The 20,793-nt window shown below is 34.8% G+C and overlaps 2 protein-coding genes across 3 annotated transcripts; one reads left to right on the top strand and one right to left on the bottom strand.

Moving 5' to 3' along the window:
* The first annotated feature begins 10 nt into the window (after positions 1-10).
* On the top strand, positions 11-12,252 carry LOC139149962 (deubiquitinase DESI2-like). The gene is made up of 5 exons (XM_070722056.1): positions 11-360; positions 2,379-2,451; positions 2,925-3,018; positions 6,725-6,866; positions 8,457-12,252. The coding sequence occupies exons 1-5, from the start codon at positions 322-324 to the stop codon at positions 8,685-8,687; spliced, it is 579 nt and encodes a 192-aa protein (XP_070578157.1). The 5' UTR covers positions 11-321; the 3' UTR covers positions 8,688-12,252.
* Positions 12,253-16,021: 3,769 nt separating this feature from the next.
* On the bottom strand, positions 16,022-20,774 carry LOC139149957 (coiled-coil domain-containing protein 97-like). 2 transcript variants are annotated; one of them, XM_070722046.1, is made up of 3 exons: positions 20,724-20,774; positions 19,530-20,212; positions 16,022-17,721 (listed from the first exon to the last, which is right to left on the bottom strand). In XM_070722046.1, the coding sequence occupies exons 2-3, from the start codon at positions 20,152-20,154 to the stop codon at positions 17,276-17,278; spliced, it is 1,071 nt and encodes a 356-aa protein (XP_070578147.1). In that variant the 5' UTR covers positions 20,155-20,212; positions 20,724-20,774; the 3' UTR covers positions 16,022-17,275. The 2 variants fall into 2 exon arrangements, with proteins under 2 accessions (XP_070578147.1, XP_070578148.1); XM_070722047.1 differs by lacking the exon at positions 20,724-20,774 and adding an exon at positions 20,487-20,526.
* Positions 20,775-20,793: the final 19 nt, after the last annotated feature.

Genomic DNA, 20,793 nt, shown 5'->3' with positions numbered 1-20,793 from the left:
TTGCGTAGTGGTATATGAGGCCAACGAACTGTATTGTCACCGTTGAAAAAGCTCACACCGGCGAATATAGTCTCCTACGTGGCTATTTCATCGTGATATTTCTGATATGTTCATTTTTGTTTAGTAGTGTTATACCTATATCATTCAGACAAGTCTTAAATCCGTAAACCGTGCTGTAAACCGAGAGGAATTAGGGAATACCCGGAAGTGGCGTTTTTACGAAAAAAACATACGTCGGTCTCAACTGTTGTTCCCATGTTCGGAATAGTTCGTAGTTCCTGGTGTTGTTTATTATACCGGTAACGCTAACTATTTTAAGTTATGGCTAATGAACCTGTTCGTTTGAATGTCTACGACATGGTAAGTAACTGCGATTTTCTTTTCCTCCGGTGGAATTCATTCATGGTTCAATTGTTTGTCTATTTCTGACTATGGTCAGATGCATCCGACACAGAAATACACAGGAACCTTCTTGAATCATTCAAAATAATTACAGGAAACTAGGCAATACAACAAATGAACTCATAAAAACCAACAATGGCCTTAAAGTTAAAGGGGCTGTCGTTTTTCTAATCTGTTTTCCTGGATACGTTGAAGATTACCCAATGTCAAACCGTAGCCATTTAGCAGCCGTGATCTGTTGGACTTAAGTTCTTGCGTCTGTAACCCTGTGTAGCCACTGTTTGCTATGATAAATGAGGAAAGAGCACACGCTGTTGGAATTTCTAGCAGAGGGTACTATAAGTCAGTGAATTGGCGATTTTACTAAAAGGGTATATAGTGTCACTTACAGACCCTCCATCACGGATGGTCTGCGTGTCACACGAAGTCGAATTCAGAAAATAATTGCTAGTGTGGCGCATAATTACTTTATTAATAATCAACACTCCTGTAACCAAGAGAGTGACCTTATGGATTACTATCTCAAATTTGTTGGTCCCTGCAGATAATTGCTATAATCATGGAAAGTACAGGGTTACTGTCTATGCTATAATTATATCATTTCAGAAAATTTGGTACAACACTAATATTGACATAAAGGTCACAATTTAGTTTCTGTTTTTCAATGAGTAACCCAGAAAAGATAAGGACAGCGTGTTGTGTTGTGTCAGTATTATAATTTCGACCATGAGCATTTGTTTTGGTAAATACCCAAGGCCAACCTCAATGGGAAAGGTGATTGTCACTGAATTTGTCATGGTAGAGCTAACTGCAAATCAAATATTAGCCTGTAGAAATTAATTCTGAATTCTAGTGTTCTGAGTGTAATTTGAGTTATTTTTATCCTAATTATTCGTTTGAACATCTGGATGCACCTGTATGGTCAACCCATATTCATTGTGAACTTTCCATCTCCACTTATCACATCCTCACAGAGATGAAAAGTGACACTTGTTAACCTTTTGAGAGGATATTCCCACACACTGTGAAATCTCAGTAAACGTGAGAACTTGTCACACTCAGGCACACAATAAGGCAGTAACTGTCCATTTGACCATAGACAGTACCCCCTCTACTGTCTATGATTTGACTCACTTATGCTAGGTTAAATAACAATTTTTAAAAGTGTTTACACTCCTCTAGGCCAGCCAAGAAAACAAGAAAAGATTACCATTTGTAACACATTACTAATAAATTACTAAGCCTCTATTATTATATCCTTGGTTAAAGGGACTGAAAGTTTTTTCTCACAAGGATGTTCTACCACGATTATTGAGAAAGAAAAACAAACACAGAAGCCTTGACATTCCAGAGGCATATACTTTGAACAGTGTGTGGAGGGACTGTGTTTCACAGTGTGCAGTGTATTACACAGCATGCAGTGTAAGGAGAAACTGATACTTGCTATGGTGCCTCTTCTGATACCCTGAGTACATTAATCATCACTGCCTTATTTGTAGTCTACTGTTCACCTCTAGTATGTTTGGCATCAGTTACATATAACAAAATAGCATTCAGTAAATACAAATTGTATATGTAGCCAGATCTTAACAATTTAGTGCAGCCTAGTTGTTAGTTTACAACAGAGCACCTATTAAAACATTGTCTTACAGTCATTAAATTGTATATAGTATGAATGGTTTAGCCACGCTCTCAGTTTTTTCAGTTTTTATGGAATAAAGTTAAATTCATCCCCAGTTCTAACCACTTTGTGAACATTTTTTCATGCACATATACATCAACAAAGGAGAATCTACAAACCTGCTGTTTATCAAATGCAACAGATGAGACACTGAAATGGATGAAACATGTAATACATATTAATATTCTAAATATTTCTGAATTATCATAATGCAAACTCAAGGCAAAAGCGTAAACAATATGGCTTTTATTTACATGTAGGTTTGTTCACTAATAATTTTCATACTTTTTCCTAGTTCTGGACCAATGAATACACCTCATCTTTAGGCATCGGAGTGTTTCATTCAGGAATTGAAGCTTTTGGTACAGGTAACTGGATCCTAGTATTCTACAACACAGTGTATATGATAATTGTCAGTTTGTTATGAATTACAATATTTTAAATGTCAGTCTTTCACAAAAAGTAGTATTCAATCCAAGGTTAAATTTAGTAAAATACTTCCAGATATCATCTGGTGTTTTTGTCTGCATCTTGAAATTCCCGAAAATTGACCCAACACTTTGCACAGTCTTTGTTAAAACAGCCAGACAGATTGCCAATTCTATTTTTAGTGTCATAATCCTCTGAAATGCTTTGAAAGAAAGTTGACCGGGATTAAATTTCAAGGTACCATATTTTTGAATAGCTTCTTTGTGTGCTTTGTATCCACCATTGTTTCATCCATTGTGATAGTTACGGTGTTACTCCATGCAAGGATAAATGACCACTAGTAATACAAAACATTGTTCACCATCACTGAAATATTGATGAGGAAATTCATTTTTTGTCTCATCTATCACAGAGTATGCATATGGAGGTCACCCTTTCCCACTGAGTGGGGTTTTTGAAATAATGCCCAAGAACCCTGAGGAACTAGGAGAACAGTTCAGATTCAAGTAAGTCTTCTACAATTATATCCTCTGGTCTCAATTTACTCAAAATTTTTGCTTGGTTCAGTCAGGCATTCCTGTGATCTTTCATCATTTATCAGGGTAAAGCTAGCCAGAACTGTACTGAGAGCTAGGGAAGATTCATAGCTATGACAGAAATGTCCATTTGCTTCTCTGTCCATTGGCATTAGTAACACATGAATGCAGAAGTAAATTGTGGAGAAATGACAAGCCACTAGGTTCTGTAGTACTCTACATTTATCGCTTCCTTTAACCCTTCCACCCCTGCATCTCAGTGTATAGATCCACCCACCCTGTTGAAAACATAGGGCATGTAACAAATTCCACTGTTGAAAGGGTTTAGAATAAGTTTTTCTATCAAGGTCTGTAATAATTATTACCTGACTGTCCCTACTGTACCTAGTCAAGTTATTTACCTTTTTATTGCCTCAAGGCCTTTCCATTGAAGTCTACCCTCACTGGCTTGTTTTGTCCTTGACACTTTCATTCTTCTGAGGGTATTTATAGTTGATGAGTCAGAACAGGTAATGCTTACATTATTTGGATGATTTGTACATTGAAAAGCAACACTATTCCATTGCATAGCAGTGTACATGTTATTGAATTTCGACCATACTTATTTCATGAAAAGAAATTTTGATAATATTGTGTGTTACCCTAACGTATGATGATTGATGGATTGAGTATCCAGTCAGGAGTGTTGGGAAAAGGTGACTTAATTTGTTTGCTCAATCAACCATTTGGGCTGAGGGGGTCCACTGAGAGATGAATATGAATCATAAAATATAGCCTATGCCCTGCCCTTTATGCAAAAGCTATTTGTATGTATTGGAATATTGTAGTTGTAATTTGCAGAATAACATCCAATGTAGGTCTATTTGAGGGTTCAAATTATACCATCACAATTCTATTACCTCTCCCATCAAAGCCACACTGATTAAATGTTAAAACCGAAGTTATGTCAGAGTTAATTACAGATATTTAACATGCAATTTCACTGTCCAGAACATTGTTAACATACTTGTCAAGTCAATGCACCGCAGCCTGGTTCAAATTTTCATCAAGGAAGAAATCAATGATATTAATGTCATCATGATATATACAGCACAGTCCAAGATAGTAACAGTGTACATTCTATATAAGATTGTGACCTTCAGTGTGAAAAGGTGGATTCACTGGAAAATTGCACAGGATTTTTCTAAAAACATTTTACATTTAAATTTATCAGCCTTTGTTGTTTGCAATAACATAGGCCATTGTTTTTTTAAAAATCTGCTGGTTATAATACCATGTGCATAACTGTTTTGATCTGATGAAAGATTTTCAAATTGTTGTCAGCTTGTCGGTCACCTTTGAAAAAGTGACAACAAAAATGTTATAAAGAAGGGAGCCTGTCGAAACCTCATCAATTTATGAACTAGAAACAAAATTCCACCTGTTTTCATTTATTTTCACGTGTACACAAAGCCTACAGGTATTTCTAGTGTAAAGATAGTATCAAATCCAGATTTTGTTCCCATACTCTTAACTTTTAAGAAGGAACCTAAATCTGACATGGAAAGGTGGGCAAAGGTTGGAATTATCTGTATACCGGTAACAGCCCAAGACATATGGGCAGTAGTCTATTCCGACTCATCTATATTGATCATTAGTGCATAGATACCCTGAATAACAATGAAAAACAGATCACTGTTTGAAAAAATTTGAATGTAATTATTAAGGTACATTACAAAGCAACATTTTGTCAGTGCACGTACATGTATGTGACTTTTGTTTCACATCAGTTCCAATTGAAGATGAATAAGCTAAGCAGGCCAGTTTGCTTTGAAACAACTTTTTGTAGCACCATTTTTAGTCATGTTTCATTTTACCTTACATTTTATGATGATTTTGTGATGATGTACAGGCAGTTTACGCAACAAATGACATGCGACATCCCACCAAACATATTCCTGTTTCTCTTCTAACAACACACATATGTTACTTTCATGTCATTATTCATCTGACCTTTAACCGTCGCATCCATGATTAAAATTGCCGAAAACAAGTTGACCATGATATGTCAAATATTTACAGAGAGACTGTCCTTTCTCCTTGAGTCAATCATCAGTTGTTAGAGATACTACAAGTGATGCTTGATTTCTGTCACACAAAGAATACAGTGAGCGTGTACCATCAAGTCACTGAAACTGACTCAGTGTTCTTTTCATTTCAAAGTTACAGCTGCGTGCAGTCACAAAACAATGTCGTTAAATGTAAATTGAATGAAAAATGTGTAAATTTTCATTGATGATATTTTAATTTTATTTTATTGATATTATGAGACCTTTCTTTTCAAAATTATTTTCCTGGCAAGAAAGTTTAGTTGGCTTTTAATAGAGCATAGCTTAAATTTATTTTACCGGTAGATACTTTGCTGTTCCATATCAAGAGGTAACTGCTGATGTTAGGTTTTAATTTTGAACCCAATCAGGGATAAAAAAGAAAAACTCAAATCTTGATGCAATTTCAAATACAGTTCAAAATGTATTTTAATGTGCATTTGTCACCATTTGAAAAGTATTGAGTATCTTCTACACTCTACTGACAAGTAGCCAATCAGACCAGGATGTGGTTTTAGTACAGCCTTTCTCTTAATATGGTCCAGATTCATTTTCAATTGATACTTGTGGTTGTGCTTGGCCAATAGTTCACAAGGAAATCTACAAGAGAAAGGGATCCCAAAGTGTCAATAATTCAAGCTTAGTTATCTGTCACATCAGACAGATATAAAGTATCAAAGCTACTGCAGTTTTGAAAGTGGCAAAGAGATGCCTCAGAAGTGTACGAATACAATTATTTATGTGTGTACAGCAAGCAAAATCCAAGTGAAAATATGCGATCCAAAATATACATCTAAAAACCAATAAGGCATGATTCAAAATTGTATTATGCAATATAACAACATTTTGTACTGAATTTTGGCCAATATATCAACACACACCATCAATCACATAGAACCTTAGAAAATATTGACCAAATCACTATGGAAACACATTTATAGTACAGTGCAAATGTTTGCTATTAGAATAATATGCAAATTTTTAATATCAAACTTCAACATTTAGCTTTTTAGGTTGTACTTGAATACATGTATATTACCAAACACCCGGAAAGTTAGAGAGAATCTCAGAAAATTATTAGTGTAAAATAGAAAGTGTAAATATACTAATTTATACATGTTGACAGACAGTGAGACAAACCTAAAATCCATACATGTATTTCCATGAAAGGAAAAAATATCATTTATGATACATGATGTAAGTTACTTTGACATTCCTAAACATGTTTTGCATTTGCTTGGAAAAGTGACATAACAGAGGATTAAAATAGGGAAGGTAAAAATGTTGTACATTCTTCCATAATTGTCAATGGTTATTGCTGTTACCATGAGATGTTCTTTGAATAATGATTTGTAGGGCTGTAAATAGCCTTATGCTGTATGTCATTGTAGTAGTTTCACATCAAACAAGGCAAATTTAAATCTGTATAAGCTATTGAATCAATATGCATATATGTGGCTGCAGTTAATTTTCAATATGAGGAAATCTAGAAATATGATAATTTTGGAATTTGTACAATATTGAACTTTGTTTGTCATTATTACATGTAGTTCACATTCACAGAGTATGCTACTTTGCTTGTTTTTCAGAGAGTCTATTTACCTAGGAACAACTGACTTCACGCCAGAAGAAGTTAAATTAATTGTAGAAGAATTAGGCAAAGCTTTCAAAGGAGACAAATATCATCTCATGCATAAAAATTGCAATCATTTTTCTGAGGAACTTGCAAAGGTGAGTGCTGCCATGTCTTGCAAATTAAAGAGTTGCAGGAATCGTGATAGTGAATGGAATAATAAAATGTTTAGTATTGTGACATTTTAACTCTTTGAGTGCTGTAATTTTTCCCACCAAAATTTTATTGCAACATTTTTATGAATACTTTGGTAATTATTTGATAATTTTGACCAAATGGACATCACATTTCATTGGCTACAGTTTTTGATAAAAAATTTGGCAACAATCTGAAAATAATTGACGGGGCTATATTTTATAAAGGCGACAAAAATTGACGTTGGCGCTCAAAGGGGTAACCCTCTGTGTCCTTGGTGCTCAGAACTTTATCCTTTGGAATGTATTTCCTATTGGTTGTATCTGCCAAAATTTACCGTTAGTTGTTGCAAAAATTAATGCAATTACATCATTTAATGTTTTTCAATTTTGTTGAAACTAGGATTGATGTATCTTTATGATTGATCACCAATGATAAAGTTCATCAACCTTTGATAAGTTATCCAGAAATAACCAATTTCCATAATTGATGCCCAGACAAGTACACACTCTGACGCACAACATACATAGACAGGCAACATATGCAGTGAACTCTTGTTAACACTTTGTCTGCCGTAAAGTTTTGTGAGAGTTAGGTGGGGTTGGCTGTCTCAGTATCAAGAATGTGTAATGGAAATGAACATTGCAAAGAAAAAAATTATATGCCAGACAAATGTTGTGATTCACTCTCAAATTGATTTCTACTCAGATTTCTTAATTGATTTCCAATTGTCGCTATTGTCACTAATGGGAATAATCATCTAATGGATATATACACAGGATATTAGTAATCTATGCACACCAATTACTCTGTGTTATGTCTAGTGTGATTCAGTGTTACTCAGACTGTACTGTTCACAGTGTAGTATTTGGAAAATAACCCACAAAAGGCTTTCTTATCCTATCATGTATATATCCATTTCACATTCTCGCGAGCCAGAGCAATAATTTTCGCTCCGCTGACCTACGCAAAAATCCTTTTCGGCGTTGGGTGATAAGACTCGCCGAAGAGGGCGTGGTGTACGACGATGCCATTTCATAGCACATCATATGCATGGCCCTGCCACTGATAGCTGTTCTATAGAGTTGCTATGTTTGGGGATATCTATCAAAGAATTCCACTAATTTCAGCAACAGGTGTAAAAATTGTTCTCTAAATCAAAAAGTAATATAAATCCATTGTACCTTTTCCCTTTTGGAACCCATTAGTTTCAGTTCTGTGCATTTCAACATGTCAGATCAATTTGTTTATCTTGAAACACATCCTTTGTATGTATGCAAGTGCACACAGGTTATACAGTCATACCATATTCTGTGTCAGGGTGTTTCAAAATATGAATGTTGTGCTGCACCTCATACTGAGTGTATTATTGATCCCACTAACTTTTGATCAAACTAATATCTTGAAATAAGTAAGTATTGAGCTAAATGTTGAACATGGTGTATAGTTTCTAGTTGTAGTATCTTTGTGATAATATTTTGTTGTACAGATATCTTTTTGTGTCATGCTGGAAGAAATTTACACTATTTTCTTTGTACCTACAATATCACCAGATTCTAGTTGGTAAAGAAATTCCATCATGGGTCAATAGGCTAGCCTACGTCAGTTCCTGCATGCCCTTCGTGGAGCGCTGTCTACCACAGGAATGGCTGACACCAGTTGCCTTACAACAGAGTATCAAAGAACCAGAACCAGAGAGACCGAGCAGTAGCAGCAGCAGCAGTAGATCTAGGAACAGCAACTCAAGGGAGAGCAGAAGACAAAACACCAACAACCTAATATGAGAGCAGGTCTTTCAGCCATCAAACTTTTACTCTGACAGTCCTCTTTATTTTCAATACTGTCCTACCTGTATAGAAGTCAAGTCAATATCTTTTTGTAGCACTCATTCCTTGGGACTAAGCCATCAAATATAATATAATATATTATATATATACAAAATATAGATTATGACACTTTTAATCCTGTTCTATAGTTTCACAGACTTTCAGACATAGTGTCATGTTTGTAAACATATGTTTGGAAATTTTGTGAGTGGACTTCAAAAATTATATTTTGCCTCAGCTGGGAAGGGGATGCAGTTCAGCTGAAATTTAGAACAAAAATTACTTATTATGAATACTACTCTTGAAAGACACTCTTGAATCAGGGTAATCATGGGGAAGAGTATGATCAGATAATTTACCGTTTATGTATAACATTTTGATATAAGGGTGATGTTTAAATTGGAATAGGTCTTGATCAACCATATCCATGAAGGTACAACAGCTGAAAAAAACGGCGAGCTGTAACATTGATATTTATGTATATACAGGTATTTGATACATAGCTGCGTCATGTATCAAGGGTTGTGTTTTGTCCATGGCAGTTTCAAAAATGCAAATGAGCTGAGATTCAGACATATTAAAAGAGAAATGTAGGAATTGTTAAAACTTGTTCAGACAGCTTTGATGTTTGGCCTGTAGATTGCAAATAGATGGTCTTTAGGTTTTACTTAAGGTAGAACGCGCCTTGGGGACATATTCAGACTCTCAAATTTCTACAGTTCTTTCCCGATCTAGCATTTTTTGGGCTCATTTTAAAAGCTCTTGGAGAAAGAAAAACTTTTACCATCTTAATTTATCGAAAATCCAAAATTTAATTTTCCCCGCATAGAGTCAACACATGGATGACAGCCATTTTGAATTTCAAATATCGCAAAATGTTGAGTAATTTGTTTCGCTAGTTCCAAACTTTGCACAGTGACCCCTGATTTTTATTGTTGATTTGGTAAGAGAATGGTTGTAAGTTTCATTTAGGAGAGTTTGAGCAAAAGTTTTAAGTCTTTCACATTTGAGGCGCATACTACCTTAAATCTTGATAAGATTAACAGTTGCTTTTTGCTTAGACTGCTTTCCCTATTTTTGTTGAAAATCTTCAGCATTGCATAGCTTGATTAATCTAATATATTTGATTTGATATTTAATACAGATTTTCAAGACGGTCTAAGTTTTCAAGTTCAAATGATATTCATAATAATCAATTTTGCTGTTGTCAATATTTTGTCATTTTAGACAAAAAAGTATGGCTGCATATGTCCTCTCTTTTGCAGTGGTACATGTGTGCTTATGTTTTGTATGAACCTCAATCAAAATTAATAGATTGAGATCTCAAAATTGTTTGATTGTTTGATTTTTCATTGAATATTTTGCCAATTTCTGTCCACAATACCATTCTTAACTTTCTACAAGTATAGTAGACAACAATAGCTTTTGTTGCTGTACTCTGAGCAACAGTCACATGGTCACTGTGATGCCAAAAATTACAAGTATTTGCTCAACAAATATGGCAACCATAAACCAATAACACAATAGTGTCATTAGTATACCGGTAAATGAATCTTACAAAATTTAGTCAAGTGACTCTGACTGTGACCATAGCTACCATTAGCCTTCAGCAGTTTTTGGCTACAAGAGTAGAAAGGTGATCACAGCGATGGGCTGTACATTTTCCAGGGCAATTTCGGCCTCACATGAAGCCGACAGTTACATTATGTGTTTAGCAGATTTCGGTATTCCATATTAATATTGATGTTCATTAGCAGTAATCGATGATCTTCGACAGTTTTGCCAAAACATATACGGTATGATGAATTCTGTTCAAGCATAGAGGGTAACAATATTTGGATCTGCAATAGTGGCCACATCCCCAATGAAGTGGCCAGTTTTGCTACAAATTTACAAATGTTTATGCTCATAAAGCTAATTAGGATGCCAAATAAAAACAATTCTTTAGCAACCACAGCCATAGAAATCAAGAATCTTCAGCAATCTCTGTCAAGGCAGACATGGCCAATTATATTCAGGACCTTGAACATGCCAAAAAATGATAAATTTTCAAGGGTAAATGACTATGTGCTCAATGCATATTTTATGAACACATTTTCTTTGTTTCAAAATGAAGGTGAATATTAATGTAAACCCCTGAAATGTAGGTTCTGCTGCATGGAATAATACATGCAAATCCATCAAATTGTGGTTTCGGTAATGGTTTTTGTCTTTCAACAGACAACATTTAAACATTTGTAACATGAGTAAGTTATTGAAGCATGTAACATTTGCACTTAGTAATAATAGTTTGCACCATGTACTATGCTTGATATGAACAAGCATACCAGAAGTGGATACAACTCTGTTTGTGATAATTGTTATTGTTTGTTCAGAACTTTGATAGAAATACAGCTTCTGGAATATGAAAAAGCTGGTCTTTCTTCATTGTTACAGTATTCAAACATTTGAATAACAAATATGATTTTGGTTGAATTGGAACACCTTGTTTTATACAGATATTCCTAGATATATATACGTAATATACAGGAGCGGCATAACATATATGTATCTGTATTGAAAATACCAAGAAAACTATTCAAACTGGTGCTATAATATGACCCCACTGCTGCCATTGTATGACAACAAACTGAAAGTGCACTACCAGTTTTATTTTTCCTTTGTTTGAATAATCGATTTGTTAGACTAGCTTTTTAAACAATCCTATTGACTCCATCTTGTGGGGAAATAAAAACTCTCTACAAGGAAAGTTACAAAATTTTGGGCAAAATTTTCAGTGTCTTTTGGTGCATTTGGTTGTTGTAGTGGTACTGCATAAGTGCCCATTCTTCTTGCTTGCCATCAAAATTCATATTTCATGTTTTCCAAAGTAAGAAGACATCAGGGCAAAGCTGACAACAAGTCAGTATGCTTAGGTAAACTGATATTTATCATTTTCATTCAGTATGTAAAGAACAGGCTTAGATGATAAACACAGGGTTTCTTGTTGTAAAGTTTTCTTAGGATGTCTTCAATTGTTGGCGACCATAACTGTAGTTTTCTATGGTCTTGTCAAGAACAAATTTCATATCAGAGGATGGCAATATTTCCCTTTTCAGGAAAGGTTCTTGAAATTCAAGGGAGGCAACTTAATTACTTAAGCCATCATTAATCATAATATCACAGAAATTTTAACTTCACTTACTAGATGTGTACATGTCACTTACTAGATGTGTACGTATATATGTATCTTCATAACACCTGATCTGCTAGTTATTTATTTATTTATTTGCTGTTAAGATTTGCATTCACATGTTACCACCATTTCTTTGAAAATCAATACCTGAGCACTGTCTTCATGCACATTGCAGTGAATATTTATATATCAAATATATATCACTTTGAAATCACAATGTAAGAATAATCAAAGTTACAATAACTCGTATTCATTTCTAACCGTCAGAATATCTGCAGAAAAAACAAAAGGAACATGTAAAAGCTGGTACCTATGAAAACATGAAAATATAAATACATGTTTAGTTAATGATTCTAACTGAGAGCACAATGTGATTTGTATTTATGGACTTTCTTTTGCATCTTGCCAGTATTAATTATATGGTGTAGTGGATTATTTATGTTTTCTAGCTTTTTTGTCCCTTTGATGAGTCGTCATCTGCAATATTTTATTTAATCCATGGCAATAATCTTAAATTTTCTCTCAGGCATTTGTCACACATTTCTGCTACATGTCAGCCCATCCTGTTTCAGCACATGCTGTAAAGTCAGCTAACCACAGATTTTATCACACATTCATCAATTACAGTCCATGCCTGAAGGACCAATAAGCTTAGAGGAAAACCTTGAAAGGATGTTGTAAAGTTGTGAAGGTTCCCACACCAGGTTTCCATGATCATATGATTTGATCTTCCTCTTGGCATGTATTGTCACCTGATGTAAACGTGTCCATCATTACATGAACATGTTCATTGGACCAGTAAAATTCTGGAGTGGATGATGTGTGCAGTACCTTTTAGTTACATTTGCAGACTAGATGATATATCAAATTTTAGTTTGGTATCGTTTGTGAAGTATTGTTCAATTTTGTTGTTACAGACATTTATGATCAACTTGTACACATACTGAAGATGTCAGTGCTTCCGCCAAATTAATCTACCCTGCTTCCCTGGCACAATGCCAAAACATTCTACTGAAATCGTATATCACTGACATTCCAATAGTTAATCTTCAATGAATACTACACTGTCAGTCCCTCCCCCAGTGTAACTCTCCTGGGTTGTGTGTTTGTATTAAAAAATGTGTCAGTATTACACATAGTTGAAAATGGTCAAAATACTGGCCTGCAGCAATCCCATATGACCTTGTCAATTTATTCAAGGTCATTGAATTTTGAGTTTCTACAGTTATTTGGTGATGTAAATGAAGTGTGCACATATGAATATGTTTCTTGTTTTGAAAAAGCAGTTTTGACTCTGTTGTCATGCACTTTACTTCTGGATTTTGAAATCCACAAATGTAAATTCTTAGAAATTCTCTAGTCTAGTCTGTCTTTGTATTGAAATTTCTATAGTAGTTTCATGTATGTAGCGAGCAGATATCTTTACATAGCGATTGTCATCTCTCTGCTGTCATTTCATTCCAACAGATGACATTGACCTACATATGGGGAGACTACTAGATTAATGACAAATGTGTCGCTTCATCACTGTGTCCAGTCTCTAGGGCATCATCTTTGAAACAGCAGAGTGAAATTTGTTTGATATGAATCTGTCATGTTTGCAGCGTGCCCAAAATGCCACATTATCAGTCTTTAGTTCTCACATTAACAGGTGTGCCCCATGCTGAGTAGTCGATAGTATTTTTTAGCATTTAGCATCTTGTCTGAATGTGTTCCAGGGAATTATGTGTCCAGTGAATCAGTATCCTACCTTGATAAATCTGATGACACAGGGTTACTGAAAATGAAGTGTGTTAAATAATTCTTAGATGGGGATGAAATGAGGTAATAATTTCCTCTGGAAATCTGTTCTGTAACAAATCAAGTTATGCAGTGACTTGTGTATGCCATTGATGTGTAGAGATCATTTTGTGTAGCAAAGTCAAACTTCACAGTTGCTGTACAGGGGATTTCTGTGTATGTTAGCATTTCAGATCAACATAACTCTGTAAATACTTCCTCGCTGACTTGTGTGTGTATTGGCAGTTGCTTTGAGGGTGAAGTCAGTGAACAAATTTGCTTTTATGCTGAATGACTGTAAAGAACTTTTCTATTGACAGTTAGTGTTTCTTGAGTCTGCATATGGCAGCAGCTTTACATTTGATGGACTAGATGAATGCCAACATGCTGTATTTTAAATTTGTGTGCAATATTCTGCATCTTGTCTGACTGTGTTTCCAAAAGAAATAATAAAATTTGGGGATTCAAACTACATCATTGCTCTTGCCTTCTTTATCAAAAAAATTTACCTAAGTCCTGATTACATTTAAATTCTGGTTGAAAGAATAATCATACAACAAATGGCACCTCTCCAAAAGTCACAAAATGCAAAGTTACAGTTGCTCTGATTGACAGCTTTCCTATTATTATCCACAGACTTTTTCCAACTTGCAATGGTAATCCTAATTAGGCAAACCTAATTGGCCACATCATTGCATCTTCAAGGGCCTACTCAGTGATGTGAAAGTTCTCGTTGAGTAATTGGACATCTGGTAACATCAGAAATAGATCATATTGAGCCTGAGATTTTATTGACCCAGCTTGGCTTCGTGCAGAGATGACATACTCAGCTTAGATGAGTCATTTCTAAGTGTTGATTAGGGACTTCTCACTGCACAGCAGTTGGGACATCATTTACACACTGTTGAAAGGGTGAAAATTCAGTATTTGGCAATTTTGTACCCATATGTACTGGTAATCTCTAGCATTAATTTATTTTCATGTCTCTACAAACAAAAATAACCACAAACCTCAGTACAATTTGTCTTTCAAATTATTTTATATTTTCAGGTTTCATAATTTGAGTAGCAACAAAATTAGCCTAAGGGGATCATTACAGATGCAAGGTTACATATTAAAGAAACATTGAAAGTGCAACCTTTTTATCACTGTTTACTTCAAAATAAATGCACTGTCCAATATAAATGGTGCATGCAACAACATAGCATGTGTCACCTTCAATAAATGGATATGTCAGTGCATCAACTTATTACTTTAAAGAAAAAGTCAAACTATGAATATATTTTTCCCTGTGTATGTAACAAACAGTTCTGAATGGGATATGTACACTATCATATCAAGCGATGCTATCGACATTCAAACTATGAATACTGTGAACATTGGAACAAAATGATACCCTGACAACAATTAAGGTAAAGGGCGACGAATTCGGACGCGCACACGCTTTAGAACGTTTCTGCGCAGATTTAACTCCAGCCTGCCGCAAATGGGTTATTTTATAGCGCATGTATTTAACATCACCTGTCATTGTTGAAATTGCGCTTTTACCTAATTTTTGGACCCAGTGTCTTAGAAATACATGTGACCTATAACCTTGTCATATTTTGACCCCCTAGGAAGCTGGTTTTTATTCCATATGAGCGAAAAATTAACACTTCTCTCCAATTTAATATGGCGGCAAATTACCCATTCACCTGGAGATATTGTAAAAGTAGCGTGGTGACACCCTTTTATTAAAAGTGTAAACTAAATGGTATTATGTCAGGATTTTATTCTCCAAGTTTGGTCAAAATGACACCATTCAAAGCGACGGGAAGAAAGTTCGAAAATTATGAAGTGATATAATTTTGATATCTTCATTTTGTAATCGATACTTATGTTAAAATTCTTCACAAACATCATGAAAACTATACATTCGATAGATATGGATCTTAAGTCTAGGTATTTATTAAAATTAACTCATTTGCTAAGCGTTTATAATTGCTTTATTTAGTTTAAGTGAATTATATCATTTTTATTTATTTCCAACGACGCCATTTTAACGTCCGTTTCCATGGAAACAAGCTGGTGACCCCCCGTTTTTTATTTCATTTTTGAACTTGCACAACTTCCAAGAATATTTGTGCAAAGTTTCAAGAAAATGACACCACAACTTAATTTTGACGTAATTCGTAGTACTTCACCTTAAATGACACTGCTATAAGTCTATAAACGTCGAACAATGAGTGCACATACTCATGCATTGGATAGGAATTTCCGACAAGAGGTCCTACTGTGAGAACACTGGTTAATATTGTGTGCTGTCTCCATTGCAAGAGATTGATAAAGGCAAATCAAGTTCAAGTAGATGTTTTAATATCTGATTCAAGATACAATACAGAATAAATTACAATCATTGTTTTCAGTCTTGAAAAAAATTAAACACCTAACATTATAAATCTATCACTGCTATTGTTTAATAACTGAAAAGTATGTATCACTTTATTGAAACTGGTACATGATGATGCTGTATTTTGCTTACATTTATGTACACGTCTGTTCACAGATGACAAATTTTGAACAATGCTGCAATTTATGAAGTAAAACTGCACTGATATCAAACAAACAGCAACTCCGATGAAAGCATCCCCGTAGTTTGCACATTGACTTCATTTAAAGAAAGTTGGCCAGTCGATGATATGCTAAATCACAACAAGAATATCTAGATACTTTCTCCACAGTGCTCTGCATGCTGACAGTTGTCGCTCATGATATGAATTTAGAAAATGCTCACGTCTGATCAATCATGCAATGTGACATTAGATACACCTAATAATCTAATCACCATAATTCAATTGCGAAATTTATGCAATTTTGGTCAGTATGTTTATATCATTCAAAACCTGCAACTTCTGCTTTCAGCTGGTGAGTCATATTGTAACAAACGGATGTCTATAAAATTAAATTGAAAGACTTCCTTTCGGGCCTCCTAACCTAAAGTTGTTTGAATATGGGGAAAATGCCCTTAGGGAGGACAGCCATTGTAACATGAGTGCCACAGTAAGCATTAATTGAAAACACATCAATTATGAAATAAAAAAACTTGTTTTCTCTTCTAAAAAAAATTGTGAATTTTATATAAAGAAAGTTTTGCCAAAAGAAACCCTACATAAAACATGAGGTACCTTATCTGCACTCTTCAGAATCAGTTTCTCTGTACACATGTATTTGAGATGCATTGCAAAATCCTCAAACATAATATTTCCTTCATCATAGCCTATGATTTCTCAAGGTATTGAGTTCTGAGACCATATACCTTGACTGAGTCTTTGAGATCAAGACCTACAGATGTATTCACAGTACTAGATATAAACTTTAAACTTGTTGCACCATGATGTTGCTTCCAAAAACTTCATTGATCAAATGGTAAGATGCCACCAGTTATACAATTTTTGTATTGTGTGATATTTATTTTGTTTTTGCTTTTGATAAACATATGACTTCTGTTTCTGAACTAAAATGCTTGGGCAGTTATCAAAAGATTTTACCATTACACATACACATAAATGTATTATATCGATTTGTACCAATCATTATCACAATATATTGATTGCTACCTATCAGTTTCATCATTACTGTCTTTTTCATCGAGTTCCATCTCATCGTACTCTGGTTCATTGTCAGCTGACTGTGTATAAGGCACACACTTCACATCTTGACTACCCTCATCACTACTGAATTCAACCCTGGCTGTAGAGGGCTCTTCATCATCGAAGTAACTCTCCTCCTCGTCATGCTCTCTGATATCTAAAGAATCGTATTCAACATTGGTGTCCACACTGCCATAGTCAAAGTCTCTGTCTTGGCCCTGTATGAATCGTAATTGCATGTTGCGCATGAATTCATGTCTCAACATGGATTTTTCTTCATCAGTTGCTGGCACAGGTTGGTATGTTGATGCAGTTGCCCCTTGCTCTTCCTCATCCTCAGCATCATCATCTGAATCCAAGTCTCTGCTCTTTACTTGTGTTTTATCAGTTACCATGTCATCTTCATCATCTATTTTTAAAAAAATATGATTTTGATCAAACAATAGGAACATACCGTCAAAAAAAGACACCTTGAACAGTTAATCAGTTCATAAACTATTATGGTGCAAAACTTTTATGGAAAGGTACCACTTTTTAATTGTGACATTTTTCTCTTGGCATGGCAAAAACAATTTCAAGTATAATAAAACATAGGGCCAATGTCCCTGAAGCTACTATATGGGTAGACATGGATACAAAATTACGTATTTCCTGAATGTATGAATTTATCTCCCTAAAGTCATCTTAGGGACCTGTTTACCAAATATTAAAGCTGTCTGTTCAGCGATTTTGAAAAACCAAGCGACCTGACAGTCCACAGAGCTCTGGTGTGTTATGTAGAGAACAACTTTTTGTGACACATGTTGATGACAAAGGTGGATATCTTTGATAGCTCATTTCAGGAGAGCCTGACCAAAAAGGCAAAATTAGCTGCAAAAATAAAAAATTGAAGATTTCATCATAATTTCCATATATTACATTAAGATAGACCCTATGAACCAAATATCAAAGCTATCAGAAGAGTAACTTTTGAGAAACAAAGATTTTGACCAAAAATGCCAAAATTAACCCCATAAGTACAAAAATTGAGATTTCATCACAATTTCAATATATCACACTAAGATAACCCCTAGGAACCTGTTTACGAAATATCAAAGCTATCAGACAAGCAGTTTTGAGAAACAAATTTTTTGACCAAAAATGGCAAAAATTGCGCCAAAATACAAAATTGCAAATTTCATCATAATTTCAATATATCATATTTTGATTATTCCTATGAACTGTATACCATATATCAAAGTTGTCAGACAAGCGGTTTTGATGAAATAATTTTTGACCAAAAATGAGCAAAAAATCCCTTAAAAATACAAATTTGCATATTTCATCACAATTTGAACAAATCTAAGTTGGGTCATTTCAACAATATCAAAAAATAAAAAAAGGCAGTTTCTCATAATCATATTTTGAATCTACACAACAAATATCAAATCTGTAAGTACTGCGGTTCTCAAGATATTTGAGTGGACGGACATCCTCACACACGACATACATGCATGCATACATACATACATACATACAGACTGATGACAGTCGCCGGACGGATACCCATCTCAATAGCTTCTAGTAGCTAAAAACCTAAGTCTATACTTTGCTTGATGCAGCAGGTTAAAACTAGCTATGTGGGCATCATAATATTATTTTGGCATCACAGACTCCATGCTGGTCACGTAAGTGAGGATCTACCATAGGACAGCGTATACTATAGAATTCAATGAAGACTGGAAGAAGTCACATTTTATATCCGTGTGTAAACAACTTCAATTGAAAAGATATTAAACTATAAAAGGCAGGGCGTAAAAGAACATTCCTTGAACAAAAATGTCGGATTTAATATTTTTATCTCTCATTGATATATATATATAGTATGGTCCAACATAATTGGCCTCCATTTGAGGTTAACCCTAGAACAAAGACTATCTCTGTCTAATGGCATTGTTTAATAGTCTTAATAACAACAAAAAGAACTTTGTTTGATTTCAAAAGCAATAGAGATATTTTTAAAATTATTTTGTTAATGTAATCATCTATTTAATTATTTTATAAATAAAGCCTTCAAAAGAAGAGGAACATATAGATACATTTTAAATATCAAAACTTGAATATAGAAATGAATCCCAAACAATTACTGTATATCAACTTATAATAACTACAACAATATCTATGAACAGTAGCTGCATTGATATTTGTTGTTAATATTCTAAGAAGTGTAACCGTTACCTTCACTTTCACTATCTTCCTCTTCTTCTTCTTCCATTGCATCATCTTCAGCTTTCTTCTGTCTTTGAAGAAGTTCCTCAACTGCTTTCCTGTCCATGAAATCCATCAGGATGGTTGAAAATCTCAAATCAGCCTGATCAATTTTCTTGTGTCTTTGTTCTTTCTCCTCAGCAGTCAAATACTGACCGACATACTGTTCATACATAAGAGGATCCCTTTCCTGCATTGCATCTTCACTGAAGTATGTCCCATCATCCATTAGTTTTTTCATCGCTTCGTACCGCCTGTTACGGACTTTGGTTAAATTCTTCTTCCTATCCAGTTGCTTCTGAATTTCCTTCAAGTAGAAGTCAATCTCATAATCACTCTTAAGATTATCAAACACTTGCATGTCTTGACTTTCTAAGAAACTGCCAAACCTCTCCAGGAACACTGCAGGTTTTCTGTGCAGCAGGTCCCTTAATATGTTAATTTTTTCCTCTTCAGTCAAGTCAGGTTCACCTCTCTGTTGGTTCTTGATTCTCGCATTGCTGTTTGCAATGCGCTTAATCATACTTTCCTCTGGGCTCAATTCAGCAGTACTGGCCCTTTCTGCAGGCTCATCTGTGAAGTCTCCCCAGTGCATCCTTCCTCAGCTGATTGGCTCAATGGCTGTCTAGTTTTCCTGTCCAAACGTCAAAAATCTGTCTCCCCATGCCACAAAAAAGAGATTTATAAGATTAGAATGAAACCTGGCACATCATGCTTTAAATAATAAAGTGGTTGTGATGGAGAATGTCCCATTGATAGGAGGTAGAAAATTTTCTATGCTAGTTAAAATGTTATGCATTCTTCAAGAAAGTTAATAAATGTATGCATATATTTTACCAAAGAATGACAAAAGGTGTGTGCTCACCCTGTACAACTATCTTACTATGATATGATACTACATAAGTATACGATAAAAAAAAAACCCACCAGCATCAGTTAGATGCGTTGAAAGATGTTAATGGAGCACCAATGTGTGTATTCTTGTACTCGTAGTCATACTGTACTGTACACAGTAAATTTGCTCAGCTGACAAGAATAATTATTTCCGAGGACCACCGTCCCTCCGGTGCATGCAACGATACTTTGTTACCAAATTTTTTAGACTTGACAAGTGTTAAATGAAATCAAACCAAACTGTCTCCCTCTGGGCTACTACGTTCTCACCACGACTCATCAGGCCAGGTAGCTGCCATCTTGCATAAATATCACGTGATTCAGGAACACCAATTGTAAT

Source organism: Ptychodera flava, chromosome 14 (genome assembly GCF_041260155.1).
Source record: "Ptychodera flava strain L36383 chromosome 14, AS_Pfla_20210202, whole genome shotgun sequence".
NCBI lineage: Eukaryota > Metazoa > Hemichordata > Enteropneusta > Ptychoderidae > Ptychodera > Ptychodera flava.
The sequence above is the reverse complement of the archived record's forward strand: the minus strand, read 5'-3'. Positions and strand labels throughout refer to the sequence as shown.